The sequence below is a fragment of the Pleurodeles waltl genome, chromosome 4_1 (genome assembly GCF_031143425.1).
Source record: "Pleurodeles waltl isolate 20211129_DDA chromosome 4_1, aPleWal1.hap1.20221129, whole genome shotgun sequence".
Taxonomy (NCBI): domain Eukaryota; kingdom Metazoa; phylum Chordata; class Amphibia; order Caudata; family Salamandridae; genus Pleurodeles; species Pleurodeles waltl.
This window is the reverse complement of record NC_090442.1, coordinates 600,284,562-600,303,256: the sequence shown is the minus strand read 5'-3', so window position 1 is coordinate 600,303,256 and position 18,695 is coordinate 600,284,562. Positions and strand designations below refer to the sequence as shown.

The 18,695-nt window shown below is 43.0% G+C and overlaps 1 protein-coding gene across 3 annotated transcripts in view; it reads right to left on the bottom strand.

Annotated features, from left to right (window-relative positions):
- HCFC2 (host cell factor C2) overlaps nt 1-18,695 on the bottom strand; it is a 218,503-nt gene that overhangs the window by 182,199 nt on the left and 17,609 nt on the right. For all 3 annotated transcript variants that reach the window (XM_069228999.1, XM_069229001.1, XM_069229000.1), the window contains exons 3-4: nt 15,362-15,522; nt 4,015-4,223 (exon numbers count right to left, since the gene is read on the bottom strand). In XM_069228999.1, the coding sequence (XP_069085100.1) occupies nt 4,015-4,223; nt 15,362-15,522 (370 nt within the window). The remainder of the gene's footprint in view (nt 1-4,014; nt 4,224-15,361; nt 15,523-18,695) is intronic.

Sequence of the window (18,695 nt, the reverse complement as noted above, 5' to 3'; positions counted from 1 at the left end):
TAAGTCCAAGAAGCCATCCGGGCGCACCACGATCCTCTCTGCAGAGGGGAGGGATTTTCTTTGTTTCCGGCTGTGCCTGCGAGTCGAACTCCCTGTGGGATTGAAGCGCCGGCCTAAAGCACGCGAGCAGCCAGTGCTCCGCGCTGGGATGAGACTACCCTCAAGGACCTCCAACCAGTCTCAGGCATCCTCTGGTATCACAAAGAAGTGTGTGTGGCTCTTGTGAAGTACATTTAGCTTTGCTGGGTAAAGGAGCATATAATTCAGTCCCATGGCTTTTAGTTTCTGCTTCACTCCACTGTAGGACTGTCTCTGCATCTGCACTGCTCTGGTATAGTCTCAGAAGATCCTGATAGTACAATTCTCATATTGCGGATCGCCTTGTGTTCAAACTACATGCAGAATCTCATCTCAGTCCTAGTGATTGAGCAGTCCTGCTATGATAGTGCGCGGGGAAGTCCCAGCGGGGGCGGCGGGGCCAAGGACCTGTGGGCCAGCTCAATTGCAAACAATTTAGAGAGATTCATCGTCGAGAAGGTTGATGGTATCTATTCTTCCAGAAATGCCTCAGGCCTGTTCCTCTATGACCTCTTTGGGAATCCCACGAACCTGAGATTGTTTCTGTGGATCTACCCTCTGTGTCTTCGATGCAGGTCTCCAGTGCCTTTGAGCGGATTTCAAGTGCTATCACTGTGACTCCGAGTTCTGCCATCTCATTGCGCAGTTCCTTCACCTGATTTTCTATCTCTGTCGATCTTTCGGCACCTTACGCAAGTCAGCCCAGAGAAGATTCACGTCTAGCGCAATGGCGTCAATTTTCATTTGCACCACTTGCCCTGTTGACTGGATGGCTGCTAATATTTGAAACCAAGGAGGTTCCGCCGGGGGCTGAGCGGCTCCTCCCATCATGTTGCCCACCACTTGCAGTCTGTGCTGTATATCTGTCCATTTGTATCTGCTGTGAACTACTGGCCACTCTGTCACTACTGCAATGTTTTACAAATCTGGTGAAAAGAGGCCCACCCTCACCAATGGTCCAGTCTGTTTGACACCACAGGCGCTACTTCGAGACCGCCTTCCTTGCTGGTGTTGTTGACCAGGTTGTATGACCGGTGAGCCGCAGTACCTAAAGAGGGTTCTCAATGTCCATGCCTGGATCTCCGGGGACTCATCGGTGCAACAGCAGGAGCCGCGTGAGCGACAGCGCACAGGTCACTAAGTGCTAGTCAATCTTGTTTGGAATGATGCTTTTGCCCCTGGGCAGCGACCACCGCTCTGCCATGTAGCATTGAGGGAGGGGGGTGCGGGGCAGTCAAAAGCACAGAACAGGGTGCCCAAGGCACAAGCGCAGACAGTGCGTCTTCTCCAGCAGTTATGGGGAAACCTCCTATTGTCCGGGCCGTCCCATCCACTTACGGTACCACCAGGGAGTGGGGGTGAAAGGAATACAGGGCCTCACCAGATCAGTGCTTACCCCTCCTCACAGTGGGGGGCCTCACAGCACTGTGGCCCATTCACTCCTAGGATGTTCCAGGATGGGGGGCAGGAGGTGGGGGACGGAGGGATGTAGGAGGGTTTGTCTCGTTTACAGTTGTCGCTTCTCCGAGTGAGGGAAGGGGCACCCTAGAGTCCTCGCACCGCCTCGAAGGGGGGGCCCTTGCGCTCTCTGTCACGACCCACCTCTAGCCGCATCACTCCACTACGGCTCACCAGTCTCTGGGGCAGGCCTCATCTGCCATAGCCACGCAGCCCTCAGGGTCTCTCTGTTCCGGGGGGTCAGGCCGCCGGGCCTCACCATTTGGCCCGCTGTATCTGCAGCCAGCGAGGGGGAGGCGGCAGGCCCACCCACAATCACCGCTCCTCTGTCTGGGCACCCACGTCTCTTTTATCGGCCTGCAGGGAGGGGGCGCCCTCGGCCACCGGGTCTGCCAGAAAGCGTTCTCCCTGCAACGCTGCACAGCCTCACCTCCACCGGCGCTGCTCCACCCAGCCCAGCACTCTCCTGGCCGTCCCTCGACCTCAGCCCTCTGGTCGCCCTGGTCTCTGCCGCACTCCACTAGGTCTGCGCCCGTCCCAGATGGCGTTGCCACTTGCCAATCTGGGGCGAAGGGTCCGAGGGGGTATCAGGATGGTGTAGGATTTCTGCTGGCAGGCCGGAGCGCACAGAATCTACATTTAAATCGTTTTATTATAAACCCATTGTTGAAGTTGCTTCTGTAGTCTGGTCCTGATACAGAATAAAATATTTTCTAGCATTCATGTCACAATTTTTCAGTTCTATTAAGGACACGGAGGCGAGGATTATCCCACCCATTTTGTGTTATCTCTTTATCTGACAATGTATAGAATTTAATTTTCAGTGAGGTATATATTTTCCCTTCTTGTTGCCGTTGTATGATTGTTCAGTGATGTCCAGATTGGACCAATGTTTACGGCTTGGGTGTCTTTTTTCCTCTTCCTTTTAGGAAATGAGGACAAGTGAAGCGTTTGGATGCTTTAGAAGTCTACAAGGGCGTTCTTTATCTTTCCAGGTTCTTCAGAGACTAGTCCTGCCTCCAGCGATGTGTGGTGTGGACGTCAACAAGTGCGTTCTTCATCTTTTTAGGCTCTTCGGAGAATAGTCCTGCCTCCAGCGATGTGTGGTGAGGTCGTCAGAATCTTGGTTCTGGAGTCCGATGTTGGTCCTCTGTTGAGGGCTTTGAGAGGTTTATCCTTGGAATGGTACCCGCTGTTGTGTTCAGAAGCTGTTTAACTGTTTGGTTTTTCCTCACTCAAAAAAGAGGAAGTGATGTTACTGCAATTGGATTATATTGGGGTGGGGCTCTATAGGTGGTCATGTGACTTAAGTCAATGGGATATGTAGAAGCATAATCCTCGCCTCAGTGTCCTTAATAGAATTGAAAAAATTCTTGATGTGAGTGCTAGAGATGTTTTTATCCCCTCTGATCTCTCCACCTCCCTCTACCCCCTCACCAACGCCACCCCCCTCCCTCACCTCTGTACTCCACTAGACATCACCTGTGCAGATCCTCCTCGCAAAAGCTGGAAAACCACTCTGTGCAGGAGTTTACTGCTCACTTTCTCTCCCATATTGGCTCTGCACAGAGTCACCGTGTGAAGAGAGATGACATTGTGTGACATGATAGGAGTGTGTGAAGTTGGTAGTTCAGTAACACGTTTTTGTATTTCTCATTCTAAACTTTTGTGCATGGGAGTTTTCGATGGCAGAATTCCTGGAGGAAATGTCAGCTCGTGGTCATGAAGGCACACAGTATCTGGTTGGTTATGCTCAAACTTTCTGTACATATGAATTGTCCATATGAATTGTCCAGTGAACATCTTTGGGGAAGGAATTTATTCCAACTGTAAACTCTAGTCTAAAATATAAAGGCTTCGGATCCTGCTGTTTACGGAAAACCACAGATAGTGCATCGGAAACGTTTGATAACTTTATTTAAACTGAAAATTATACAATATGGTGGCCCGAACCTTGCATGTACAACTCCGTAATGGACATACTTTTGCACTGCAAGAGGCTAGAAACATGAGTACATTGTACTGATGATACGTCGGACTCATATGGGGGTACACAGGTATATCAGCTTCCTTGTAAGGCAGCTGTATAAACGAGACAAGACCACCAATTACTAGTCTAATTATTAAAACACATAATGAGTAATTAGATATTTTATTTATTTCTTCCTCTGTCCCATGCCAACTTTGAAATCTTTGTAACAATACAATTTTTTCCATCCTTTTATTGAAATAATATTATGCCTATCGATTACCTTTTCCATTAATGTGGTGCTTAAATTCAAGCTTTTCAGCTTAATTTGAAGGTTCAAGATGTAACATTGTTTACTGTTTGAAACTTACTTTTTGAAAAGCAAAAACAAAACAAACAAAAAAACACTAAAACGAAATTCAAAACACATGGTTGAGGGAAGAAACCAGTGAAAATCACAATTGGAAATACAGCCTTGAGTACTGTGTTACTTGCCTGATTGTACCCACCTAGGTCTAGCTCCCAGAGGTCATCTAGTCGGTGCCCACACATTCCTCCAAAAATGTACAACTTGGGTTTTCTGGAATCTTTCCTACAGTAAACAACTGCAGTATGGGATTCTCGGGGAGAAGGCACTGTTCCCTTATTTAGGGGAATATTCCAGCCCACAACCCCTGACCCCGGTCGCAGATCCAGCTCATAGAAATCATTCAGATACCTAGGTTCAGTCATTATGAAAAGAAACAAATGAAAGAGCAAAAGAAAAAGCAAGTTAGGGAAAAAGTACAATGTATACTCATTTTCCAAAGGGTTGTCACAAAGCATGTTTGTGTTAGAATACAGAACAGAGTAATACCATACTTGAGAATCAAGGTTAGTTCAGCAATCATAGGAACGTCTAATGCAATTTAACAATCTGAAGAGAGAAGGCAGCCATCTTTCTACTTTGCACAGAGAAAACATATTCATAATAATTAAATTCTATAAATAGGTAACAAATACATAAATCCTTCCCTCAGCAGTACCATGCTAATTGGGGCATTACAACCAGTGACAAGTGTTGACACAGGCTGCTGCTGTACAACTGGGAGGCATAAAAAGGTATCATGAACACTAGATTTCATTAGAAATTAGCATCTGTAGCAAATGGTAGGACATGCGCCCAATAAGGAGACAATCAGCACACAAATGACAGACTACCAGAGCATGGACACATTTTCAAACAGTTTAATTGGCCTGCTTTCCACCTTACTCATGCATCCCTCCCCCCAACTTTTCTCTATAGATATCTCATAATTTTTTTTAACCCAACAATATACCACTTTGTTATAAAACTATTTACACCTCTACTGTGCAGTACAATCATCTTTACTCCTTTAATTTCAGAGCTCCTAAATTTATGATGGGGAAGGGGTCTGCGTTGCATGACACCAAGAAATAGCTGATGCCTTCACCCGGTAATACCAGACACTGTATCAGGCGTCGACATTGATAGAACCAGATCGTGCCCGCCAGCTGCTGGAGGAAGTTCCCCTTCTGCGGTTGCCAGTGGCGGAGGTACAGATCCTGGACGAACCTCCTAATGCGGAGGAAGTTGGGGCGGCTATTGCGGCGTTGGGAACGGGGAAAACTCCGGGTCCTGATGGTTTCCCTTCTGAATATTATAAAGCATTCAAGGAAGATTTAGTGCCGCACCTATTAGCACTCTTTATGGAAGTGGAACAAAAAGGGTCCTTCCCGGGGAGCTAGATGCCGCTACCATTGTGGTGCTTCCTAAAACCCAGCCCGCATCGCTACAATGTGCAGACTATAGGCCGATATCGATGATTAACAGCCTGGTTCGAGCGTTGTATGCCAGCCCAACAGCTCGCATGTAGGTCAATGTGGACCCGTCATCATTTTTTTAAGTCCATCAGGGCCCATGGCAGGGATGCCCCTTGTTTACCCTGGCTATTGAGCCTCTAGCTCAGATGGTCAGGACAGACCCAATATATCTTTGCTGGAGATGGGGGCGCTCTCTGGAAGACAGGATAGCTCTGTACGCTGATGACGTCCTGTTGTATATGGAAGAGCCCAGTATGTCGGGCCCACGAAGTCTCCACCTTCTACAGCGCTACGAACAAGCGTCAGGACTTAAAATTAACTCTACCAAGTCGGTGTTGGTCCCCCTTGCAAGTTTGCGTGACTGTTTGGATTGGCAGGACATGATACCCTTACGCAGGCTCAGCTTTAAATATCTAGGTATTTGGGTGACACTTCTCCTTGAGCTGACTTGGGCCAGGAATCTAACCCCGCTCTTAGCACGCATCAAGACGGACTTGCAGAGGTGGCAAGCACTGCCTTTAAATGTGATGGGCCGCGTAGCCCTGTACAAGATGATGGTCTTGCCAATACTTTTATATGTATTTCAGAACTTTCCCCTCCCGATCCCACACTCCTGGTTCAGAACTTTAGAGAGCGCCACCAAGTTGTTCCTTAGGAAGGGGGCCAGGCATCGAGTGGCGGCACAACACTGCAGAAGAGGAATATATGACGGGGCTTGGGAGCCTCAGATCTTTATCTATATTACCTGGCAACCCAGCTACTGGTGATTCACGATTGGTTCACTGGGGGGTGGGCAGACCCGGCCTATCAGGTAGAGTTGGAGATTCTGGGTTCCCCACGTATCCTTGATATGCTGTACCGCACCCCTGCCTCGAGACATGGAAGTGATAACAAAGGTGGTTTTCCAGGCATGGCGTGCTGCGTTAAGATATACTCGTTGGAATGCTATTGTCACTCATCAGACCCCGCTATGGAGGGGAAAGTGGTTGAGTGCTATAGCGTCATTGGAGGGGTTAGTGGAGTGGGATCTGTTGGGTATTTCACTGGTAGGGGATGTGTGGAAGGGTGATGCATTGAAATCATTTCAGGAACTACAGGCAGACTTTCAACTATCTCGGACGCAGTTCTTTAGATACCTCCAGCTTCGACACACTCTGGGAGAGCACTTGCCGGAGTTCAGCCCTCTCAAGGCCTAGCTACTCATGGGTAATCTGGGAGGAAAGGGTGTTTCCCAGGTCAATAAAATGCTAGTTAGCAATGCCCTGGGAGATTTAGTCCCAACTAAGGATAAGTGGGAATCATAGGTGGGGGTTTTTGATGAAGCAGAATGGATGGAGGCATGGATGGCTCCTAGTGTGCTGGCAGTGTCAGTGAGACTACGCGCAGTGCAATTTTACTATTTACACAGAGCATACCTAATGCCTGTCAGGCTACACCGGGCTGGTCTTCGCCCTACTGCTCAATGTCCACGATGTGCAAGGTAGCCTGGGAATGTTTCCATATGGTGTGATCCTGTCCAGTGTTGCGGATGTATTGGGGCAAAGTAATTCATGAACTGAGTATGATGCTGGCGCAGGAGCTACAGATGTCCACAAAACTAGTCTTGTTGGGTGTGATGGAGGAAATGGGAGGAACGCAAGCGAATTGTACCCTTGCGGGTATGGCCCTGCTGGTCGCAAAGAGAGACACTGCTGCCGCCTGGAACTCTTCTGCAGGTCCGTCCTTCCAAAAGTGGAGAAGGGGAGAAGACTGGTGAGCAAGCCAAGAAAAACTGGTGTACGAATCTAGGGGTTGCCCCCGGAAACATGAGAAGATATGGGGAAGGTGGCTGGGGTTGCTGCAATAGACCAGGCCGGGGTTTTGACCCTCAGTGTTGTGTTAAGAACTGAAGCGAAGTTTGTCCCCTGGAATGCCTTATTGTCAATTGTCAATTATGTTTTGGAGTTGGATCTCAATGCGCTATCTGTGACAACTGTCTTGTACTTCTTCCTTAAAAACAATAAAAATTTGTTTATTAAAAAAAAAAAAAATCTGAGCTCCTGAAGCAGTTTATCCATCCCAGATAGAAATCCAGTAAATGCTTCCTAAATAACATGGTCACATAGTTAAATCACAGAGCACTTTGGGTGCAAGCAGTCAGTACACAGCATTTTTTGCTGTTAGAGCGTACTAACACAAGTTTTTTCCACCTGTGCACATACTCCAAAATATTTATAAATCTACACCCCGGCTTTTCACCCTGCAAGGTTGAAGATTTACAAATTTCAGGGATTCACAAATCTTTCAAAGAGTACACCTGGAAACCTGTGACAATATAAAGTTTCTAAGAGTACTTCTGGAAGGCTTTTGTTACAGCCTAATTCCATAGAGGTTGGTCTGCATGGGCTAACTGGACATCCAAATTTGTTATTGCCTGGAAACAGTTGTAGTTTTATTGCTTTCTCCACAGGAAATTGTTTTGCATAGAGAAGCACCTTGGCATGACCCATGCTAACTCTGTAGTCTTTCTCTTCCTATTCCCACCCTGGAAAATGGCCTTTGAGCAGAGAAAACCTGCGCCATTTACAGGCTGAGAGTGTCTCACGGAGATGTTTGGGAATGCTCTAGTTTGTGGGGGTTTCCATCACGTGATGCCCAATGCCCATTGTAAGAAATTTACCCATGGCTTGTATTATAATGGGATAACAATATGTTTGTGGAAATAAAATGAACAGTACAAATAATACTGTGTGAACTGCTTGTAAATAAAAACATTTGCACCTATTAGTCGAACTTATACAGGCAAATGGCTATGTAAATCGAACAAACTGTGCCAAGAAATTTAAAAACTTGCAGCCTAAACTGTATACATAACGAAATCACGAAATATTCTACTGTAAGAAAGAAAATTTAAATGATTTGAAAACAGTGAGCCATACTACACCGAGTAACCTCTACTTGTTGTTCTATTAACAGCCATACCAAAAACCTGCAGCTGTCTAGTACTACAAGTATACTCACAAAATGAAAGTGTACAATATGGCCCTTAGATAACTTGTCTCATTCGAAATATTATAATGATAGGCAACATGGTTGTGAAGTACAAGCCCTCGTCCACCAAAAGGTGGCATACTTTATCATTGGGCTGTGCTCCTTGTTAGGCTGGCACTGCAATGCCCAACAGGGCCAACAAGGGGGCTCTTTGGCAGAGATTTTTTTTTCGAAGAAGCCAAGTCTATCTAGCCTCAATACTGTTAAGTAGATTAGCCAACGGGTGTGTAAAGAAAGATTTAAAATTAACTAAAAATACCACTAGAGATACTGCCTTTTATTTTTGGGAATCTTTTGTTAAGGTTAAAAGCAAAGTGAGGCCTTTGTGGATATCAATGTTCCTAAAGGTCTAAAAATGGCTGACATGTTTCTTGCCTCAAACTCCCAAAAGGGATCACTGGCAATTCACCAGGACTGAGTGAAAACTGCCTACTCTGCAAAAAAGTTCCCTGTATTAAAAACGTGAGGGTAATAGGTGAATAATGCATTGTAAGTATAATCATACAAGATACCAGTTGGTTGTCATCCCTATGCAGGAGACTATCTACACTGCCATGTAAAACCCAAATCGTTTTTCAGGCAATGCCTTTTGGGAACCCATGGACGGTCCAACCCAGGTTGCTACCATGTAACACTGAGGGTTCTAGCGTCTTAGCCTACTGATACACCATGGTCCCAGAGACTGAAAGGAGAAGTGAAACGAAGGACAGGTTGAGTTCAACATCTTTCAATATACTTGAACATGTTCTCAGCCAATTCATTATCCCACATTTTCACAAGTTATGCATAGTTCTTCCTTTTTGTCTACCATTTTTCTTGCTCTCAGTGAACTATAGTATCAGGCCATGAAAAAGTGGGCAAAGATGACTGAGGTTCTAAGGGACATATTTTGCACTGTGGCGACTAGGAGATCCAAATATTTCCTGTATATGTGATGATGGTACTCCTTGTCGCATTAGAAGAATGAATAAAGCATATCCATGGGAATGTTTTTCCAAAACTGGACCACTTATTTAGAAATACCAACTGGGAGAAAGAAGCTCTGTGTTAGTAACCTTAATCCACAATAATAATAAACAGAATATTACAAAGCGGCTGGGTAGGCATCCACCTCCCTTGTGACAGTAATTCAAAATTAGCTCCTATGTAACTGATAACACACCTGCTTAATCAGTCTATCCACGTCTTAAAAACTCTAACGTCTGCATGATCTTAGAATACATTCAGCAGCTCCTGTAAGTTTCAGCTGCTAGGTAGTGCATTTCACAACAGAGATTAAACCATGAACACCAGGGAGCTGTGAAAGAAACTCCAAGATAAGACTGGGGAAATGTACTAAACAGGGCAGGAATATAAAACAAAACAAAGAAATAGAATATTCCCTGTAGCATGGTCAAGTACATTATCAAATGGGCTATCCACTGTAGACAATATAATACAGTTCTCCAGACCTCTAACCACCACCAAAAACAGGGGTTATGAAATGTTCCTTTCTTATGTGGGTTTGGGCTTGAGGTTCTAGTCTAACATCAGTCACTGGATCGGTGGAGGTTGATACCCTTGCAAATAGGCTGATTACTGAGATGTAATTAAGCACTAATGAAATCATGGTCTAAACTTGGTCACTGAAACCTGTTGCTCATTTAGATTGTGCATGTGACAATGATGTCCGAAGCACCCCACAAATCTGCTTTGTGTGTCGGCATGGCAAGAAGGGGCCCATCACTCATGAAAACCCAGCTTCAACATTTAAAAGCATGCAAATAAAACTCAGGAATTTTGAAGCTATGTATCAAAATATTTTGCAGCACACAACCAAAAAACACTATCCGCACTGCAAAGTAAGGTAATGGCAGTATCAGTTTATCTGTGGGGATAGAATTTAATGTAACTCAAACAAAGTGCAAAACTGGTCAGGTGAAAAATGCACGCCTCATGATGAAAACAAATGTGAAAAAAGGTGAGCCTAGGATCGAAGTTTCACTTTTCAGCATGACAGTGACCCAAGAATACAGCCAAAGCTACAATGGAGTGGCAAAGGCACAAAACAAGAAAGGTCTTTAGCTAGTCAGGATTGATTACAATGTAAATTCCAACTAAAACTTATGGTGTAAATTGACAATGCTGTCTAGCAATGTTCCACAAGTGTTTGTACAATTTTATAAAGAAGAATTGTCAAATGTTATCAAATCTTGGGGCGTACGCACAAAAGCGTGTTCACTGTAGTGTTTGCTATGAAAACCAATAAAACATTTTAAAAAATTAGCAACAAGGTCAAACTTAACCCCTTTGGTGTGGGCGCCGGCACTGGCAGACACCCACACTACCTCCCTGGTGCGGGTCACGACCAGTGGCTGACACCGGGGAGGGGGATATATATATTTTTTTTTCAAAACCCTGGGAGACACGGAAGATCTTCTGTATCTCCCCCTGACACCTCACCCACCCCTTTGTGGCGCACTGAAATCACAGTTTTGTTTTTCCCATTGGAGCAGGAAGCTCCGATGGGGAAAACGGCCCCAAACAGCCTTCCCGACGTTCGGGAAGGCCTCGTGTGAAAGGGGAGGCTCTCACCCCTTTTCACACGAGGCCTTCCTGAACGTGTTTCCTGTCCCTCGATCGCAGAAACACCACTAGACACCAGGGATTTCACTTGGGGGGTCGGCCCCCTCAGAAAACAGGCTGCTACCCCTCACCAACCCCCTCCCTCCCCCGGGCATATTTTTTTTTTACATAAAAGTATGCGACCTGGGGGCACGCTTGATCACTCCCCCCAAACCCCAGGACTAAATTTAAAAAAAAAAAAAAGAAAGAAATTGGGCAATACCCTGTGGGGGTAATACTTTTTTTTAGTAGTTGTAGGGTCTATCACTTTTGTCAATGCATGTGTGGTTTCCCTGAGGACTGCGATCGGCCCCCAGAAAAACCAGACCCACATATAAAAGTGATATATATTTGCCACCAGTTGTCTTGCAGTTGCAGCTTGCATCTTCAAAGCAATGCACATACTTCAACTGACGCGTTTCAACTGTAGCTTTTAGGCAGCAATAAAAAACTCAAGTAAGTCTTATGATTATGTTTCTGCTACAAAAAGATCAGACTTTTGTCTAGTGGCAGTTTTGGTGCCATAAAGAAGCGCAGAAGGTTTATATGCCTACTGCAAAGAGCAAATCTGTATTTTATGTAAATAGCTCAGTAGATTAGTAAAGTCAGCCATTACCTGTGCTGCAATACAAATGAAATGTATGTGCAGGGGTGGCTATGGAGAGATGAAGGGCATTTTTGCTGGGTGGTAATGAAAGAATCCGAGGAGGATATGGGAGTGGGAGCACCAATAATGATTGTTGAACTGGGCGCTAGAAGTGCTAAAGACTATAACGATTGGTATGTGACAAGGTGTTTTTTGAGTGTCTTGAAAGAATAGGCTGATTGAGGGAAGAAGCGCAGGTAAGGTGACCTTCACTGTTGCACGTATCACACACACACCAGCAATTTTGTGACTGTCTACAAGAGACTAGGGTTTTAGAGCAACAGTTTAGCCATTAGCAGAGATGGCATCTCGTTGGATGACTGCTGCTCATGCCCTCACTCGGGTTATAGAGGAGAGCTCTGATTTAGGATCAGAGACTGAGACAGCATCTGAGGGATAGGACAATGGCGCAGACTCAGAGTGATTTTTCAGTCGGAGGAGTCCCATTCAATAACTCCTCTTCCAGTAAATATGAGGGAGGTGATGAGGACAGTCCTACTGTCCCTTCGCAAGCTCAGTCTGTGAAACTGGACAATAGCGGGTTAGCCCAACCCAGAGAGCAGGTGAATGCCACGGCAAACATAGAGAGAGAGTGCTCTCTTGGGAGCTCCCCAATTTAGTTCAGCCCCAAATTCCACCACCCAAATCATATTGTGGAGACATCAAAATTATCTATCACAAAACAAACTGGTTTTGTAAGGCAGGCACCTGTGTTTTTGGTCCCAGGCTCGGCGGCCATATAGGGAAACATATTAAACCCAGACATATCAGGAAACTAGACATCCGGGGGAGTCCACAGAGATGTGACTTGTGTGGATTCCCCAAAGTTTTCTTACCCAGAATACCCTGCAAAGCTGAAATGATGAATATAAAAAATCTATTTTTTCTTGCATTTCTGTCACACAAACCACAGGAATATGCTGGGATCCATAAAATTCCTAACACCCAGTGATTCCTCACCTGTCCTGATAAAAACACGACCCCACTTGAGTGCCTGTACCTAGTGCCTGCGTCAGGAATGGATCACCCCAGGGTCAACAGTTGCCTCATGTAACGACCAACATTGACCGCTGTGTGATCTATTCCTGTTGCGGGCACTAGGCCTAACCACACAAGTGAGGTACCATTTTTATCGGGAGACTTGGGGGAACGCTAAGTGGAAGGACGTTTGTGGCTCCTCTCAAATTCCAGAACTGTCCGTCACCGAAATGTGAGGAAAAAGTGTTTTATTGGCCAAATTTTTAGGTTTGCAAAGGATTCTGGGTAACAGAACCTGGTGAGAGCAATGTGCAAGTTTAGTAGGTTTCCCTAGGTGCCGGCAGAGCTAGAGGCCAAAATCTACAGCTAGGCACTTTGCAAAAAACACGTCAGATTTCAATGTAAAAATGTGATGTGTCCATGTTGCGTTTCCTGTCGTGAGCCTTAGGCCTACCCACGCAAGTGAGGTACCATTTTTATCAGGAGACTTGGGGGAACACAGAATAGCACAACAAGTGTTACTGCCCCTTGTCTTTCTCTACATTTTTGACTTCCAAATGTAAGACAGTGTGTAAAAAAAGACGTCTATTTGAGAAATGGTAATTCACATGCTAGTACGGGCACCCCGGAATTCAGAGATGTGCAAATAACCACTGCTTCTCAACACCTTATCTTATGTGAATTTTGGAAATACAAAGGTTTTCTTGATACCTATTTTTCACTCTTTATATTTCACCAAATGAATTGCTGTATACCCGGTATAGAATGAAAACCCATTGCAAGGTGCAGCTCATTTATTGGCTCTAGGTACCTAGGGATCTTGATGAACCTACAAGCCCTATCTATCCGTGCAACCAGAAGAGTCCAGCAGACGTAATGGTATATTGCTTTAAAAAAATCTGACTACAGGAAAATGTTACAGAGTAAAACGTGGAGTAAAATGGCAGTTTTTTTCAGCTCAATGTTTTTATTTCATCTGTTATTTTCTGTAAGAAAACCTTGTAAGATTTACACAAATGACCCCTCGCTGAATTCAGAATTTTGTCTACTTTTTAGAAATGTTTAGCTTTCCAGGATCCAGCATTTGTTTCACATCCAATCCTGTCACTAACTGGAAGGAAGATGAATGCACCAAAAATAGAAAAAATGGGGTATGTCCCAGTAAAATGCCAAAATTGTTTTGAAAAATGTGTTTTTCTGATTCAAGGCTGCTTGTTCCTGAAAGCTGGGAAGATGGTGATTTTAGCAGTACAAACCCTTTATCCGTGCCATTTTCAGGGAAAAAAACCACAAGCCTTCTTTGGCAGCCCTTTTCCCCGTTTCTATTTTTTTAAACAAAGTTTTAGCTGTATTTTGGCTAATTTCTTGGTCTCCTCCAGGGGAACCCACAAACTCTGGATACCTTTAGAATCCCTAGGATGTTGGAAAAAAGGACGCAAATTTGGAGTGGATAGCTTATGTGGACAAAAAGTTATGAAGGCCTAAACGTGAACTACCCCAAATAGCCAAAAAATGGCCCAGCACTGGGAGGGAAAAGGCCCAGCAGCTAAGAGATTAATACCACCGTACATAAATCGCATATATACAACTTTCCCTAGTCCTGTTATGGATACTGGGCACACATTTAGGTATGCTAAGTTGCTCCACATGACACCTCTAGTTCTCAGACCAAGGACCTATGACCAGAGGTGTTACTCGTCAAATTATTAACATGAACACAAAAGCAATATTAAAGAATTTGTAAAAATTTCACACAATGACGTGCATTAAAAGGAGGTTTTTCTTGGTGATAGCTTTATGTCTTTGGTTATGCAAAGCATCGAAGAGATGCCCTCAATTAACAATTTCCCCTATCCCTTACTGAAGATTGTGATTTGCACACAGGAAACGTTCATGTGCAACACAAACATTTTTTTTAATCTGTTGCTTGCACATCGATTCTGAGCTCTCATTAATCACAAATTTATTTAGTGCTAGTAATCTCTTTAAACTTACAAATATTTCACTAGCTGTGAGTTAGCAAGTAAAAAGAAATTGGTAGTTTAACGGGTAACAATCACAGTAGTACATTTGAATTGTCTTTGCAAGTATTCAAAACTCCACTGACTAGGAACATTTGACTTATGTGCACAAAGCCTGTAAGACCAGCACATGCACACTGGTGCTCCCCTGGTGGCTTATTGATCTTACAGAAACCCTACGTAACACAACAGAACATGTGCCAGTGCTCTTTTCTACGTTTTTTTTTTATAATTAACTTATCTAAGATCATATAGTATTACTGATGACAGAACTAAGAAGTCAAACCACATTTATGAACCAGTCTTAGTCTACCATGTGCCAAAGAAGTGCAATTACTAGGCAATCTATATGGTCTAAACATTTTGATTGAGCAGGCTGTAATATTTTTGTTACCACAAGCAGGAATATCAGATTGTACAGGAGACAAAGAAAGCAATAAAGCAGAACAAATAGCGAATTCAGTCAAGAATAACAATGTATTTAGAAGGAGATCTATGAAGGCAGAGGATGCCCCAGGAAGTTTGATAAAGTATGGGCAGGATGGAACAGTGCATCGGACATTTGAACATGGCAAACTGGGGGAGGAAGGGGAAGGGGGAATGGGAGGGAATTGTGCTTTCACTGAGTTTTGTTTGTGATTATAAAATCAATAAAATACTATTTTAAGAAAAGAATAAACAATGTATCTGATTTTTAAATTAGTATATAGTTAATCTACTGTCTCGAAATGTATTGAGAGCCAGATGCATTACCTGGGAACATTATTGTTTGAATCTTCACTTTCATTTGCCAGACCACCAAATAAATAACACTTGTTACCATATAAAGAAAAGCTATGGCCAAGTCGAGGACAAGGTGGTAAACCAGTTGTTGGTAGCTGGGGTTTCAGTTTTTTCCAGAGCCAGCGACTTGCCTTAAGCAAAAACAAAAACAGAAGTTACATAAAAGTCATTTTTCATTATTTCAAAACAAAGGACCATGTGTAATTCTGCTGTGACCTCAACTCTACTGTACTTTCGATGTCCGACCATTCATCCCTTTAAAGGTGGGGCTGCACTCTTGTTTCAAAATCACAAGGTCAGAAAGTGATTCCCTTTGTCTTGCAAGAAACGTTTTTATAAAGTGATAGCTCAAGGCACATTCCAAAACTGAGAAACAACCCAGCAGGTTAGTGGGTCTGCTATGTTTTGTAAAACAAAGTCATGGGTTAGAAAGCCAGCAGACCAATTCATCCAAAGGAGATACAATTAGCACAATTAGGTAGGGTAGTACTACTTGTGTCAGTACAACGATTAAAACCAACAGTAATCTTGGGTACCAATAGGCCTGATGAGTAATTATGTAAAAGCTCAGTAAGTGAATCAACAGAAATACTTGCACATACCACACTCTGCTAAAACAGCCCTCTGGTGTCTTCTTTGAGCGTTTACAGAACTGAGGGACAGATCAAGAGACTGAGCCAATGAGGATTTAAACCTAAATTATTAATAGTTTAATGTCCATAGCCTGGAAGCTGAAGGATGAGGGGGAAACTGCATCTGAAAAATCAAGATGCTTACAACACTATCTCTGGTGCTAAGGCCTGGAGAATAACTCAAATTTCCTTTGCAGATTTCTAGGCATAGATTTACAAATAAAAATTATCACAACGGTTGTGGCACAAATTCACAGCACTCTGGTTAATCCCCACAATAAAAATGAAAAAAGAAGGTGCTACAAATAAAATTGACCCATATTTACTTCTTACACAAAATGAGGGATAAGCACTCACATGAAAATGTATATAAAGTTAGAAAACATCATAGGTTACAAGTGTAATAGAAATGTTGATTCTTTATTTCTTCCTTGAATTCAGAAAAAAAAGGATCAACACAGCCAGCGCATTTTGTCCTCAAACATAGGGACTTCACAAAGGGCTGTTAAATCTATAAGAGACAACGTAAGCAATATACAATACCACGAGCGAACACCAAATTATAAACATTCAATACACAATAATACATAATAAATCATTACAATTTAAAAGTAACATACAACAAACAAGACAAAAATCCTGTGATATCACTTACTAATTTGGGAAAAGCTGAAACAAAATGACCTTAGTGCACACTAGTTCTCCCCATAATATCCCAAAGACACCTTGCGTTTTATACATTTTACAACAACACACATTTGAAGAAACCATTTGTCTGTGATTCTTTAAGAAATATTTGATCAATCTACGCATCAATTTAGAAAAACTTTTATTTATATTATTATGCATAATTCACCACATATAAGGCCAAAGGATAATCGCCCCTACAGTGGAAAATAAGAGTAAAACATCTCTATCCTAGGTGCAGTCACTCATCAAATAAAAGTGTGCTTACCACAGCTAGTATGGGAAAATCGTTCATACACATAATTTTCGAATAGACATTTCTTTCCCGTATTCCAGTGGACATGAATTTCAGGAACCATACATTTATTGCCTAAAATTTCAGCCTCAAGTTTCCATAGGTTTGGCTGTTACAATGAATAAAACAGTTGAATGGTTCATGAGACACTGTAACAGACAGAAATTATGTTCGTATCCTGTGTGAACTATAAATCAAATACAACCATGCAATAACTCACCCATCACTATCAAAAACTGCTATTTAGAAAGTGCAAAAGCGCACAGCCTAAATAACACACATCCATTCCTTGATGAAAATACTACTAAGCCATCCACTCTTTCTCTAGACCAAATCCCACCAGATTAGAAACCAAAAGGTAAACACCACAAAAACTACACTAGATCGAAGTCACACCTCAATGACTCATTCTCAATAAGCTGCAACGCCACAGAAAAGAAACATACCAATACTTTAAGAAAAAAAAAACATATTCCAATTCCAAAATTCAGGTATCCAAAAAGTAAATTGTTTAAAACACACACCAATTCATGACCCACACTCAAATGACTTAATCAAACATTGCCTACCAAAAAAAATAAAACATGCTCCCCCCTTCCAAAATTATTTAATCACTCCCGGTCAAAAATGCAGTTCCCATCAGAGATGGAACCCCGTGTGAACTGTCCCATAACCAAATCAAAAGGACGCTAGCAGATAAACAGCCTTATATACCACTTAGGAAAATTGAAAAAAACTTGTTTCTTTCCTCGTTAACTTTTTTGGTACATCAAGATCAGGGTTTTTGATTTATTTTGTTTCTGTTTCTTTTATTGGATGTTTTTCTATCTCTCTTATTCCCGTTATTTTCTTATTCTCTTTTTACTTTTTACCACGTGCTTTCTTCCCAGCGCTTCGATGCTCTTTGAGCAGGAATGCGCTCTATAAATCTCGAATTACATTACATTACCTAGCAAGTCTCTCTACCAGAAACAAAAAAAACACCTATCTAGCAAATGCCCCCCTAGCCACTCACCAATGTATACTTTGAATATGGTAGAAACTGCCTCCCCAGTATGCGCACCAATTTGAATCTCTCGTTCAAGGCACCATTTAAATTGGTAAAGCCTGCAAACCAAACTCAAGTCATCTGTGAGCTGAAATGCACCAGCAAAATAATACTACGAAAAATGTTGGCCATTTTGTAACAGCAAAACAATATCAATATTCAATGGTAGTGACCCCAAGCACATTAGAGTATATAGAAATAATTCATGTGATTTTTAAAGCGATTAGTCCAACATATTTGCTATAAAATCTGAATCTCATTCCTAGAACCATGAAAGTAGACAGAATCCAATCACTAAAAACTCGAGTCCCCAAGAGCTATAAAACATAAGCAACAAGCATTGGCAAAGCAAATAGGTCTCACATGTGGGTGAGCTATTTGCTTTGCAGTCAGGTGAGGGTTGTGAAATGGTGGGCGACTGGGGTAGTGAATGGGAGAGTATAACTTTTTAAAAAAGCACTATGATCCAGCCACCATTGCTTGCGTCATATCACTTTTTTTTTTTTTTTTTTTTTTTTTAAGCAACACGAGGTAGGTGTCAGAGAGGGAGCACCAGATGGAGGCAAGTGGAGGGGTGAAGAATAAGTAGCATAGAGAGCAGACAGCCCAGGAAGCTGTATTTGGATCGGGTGAGGAGAAAGA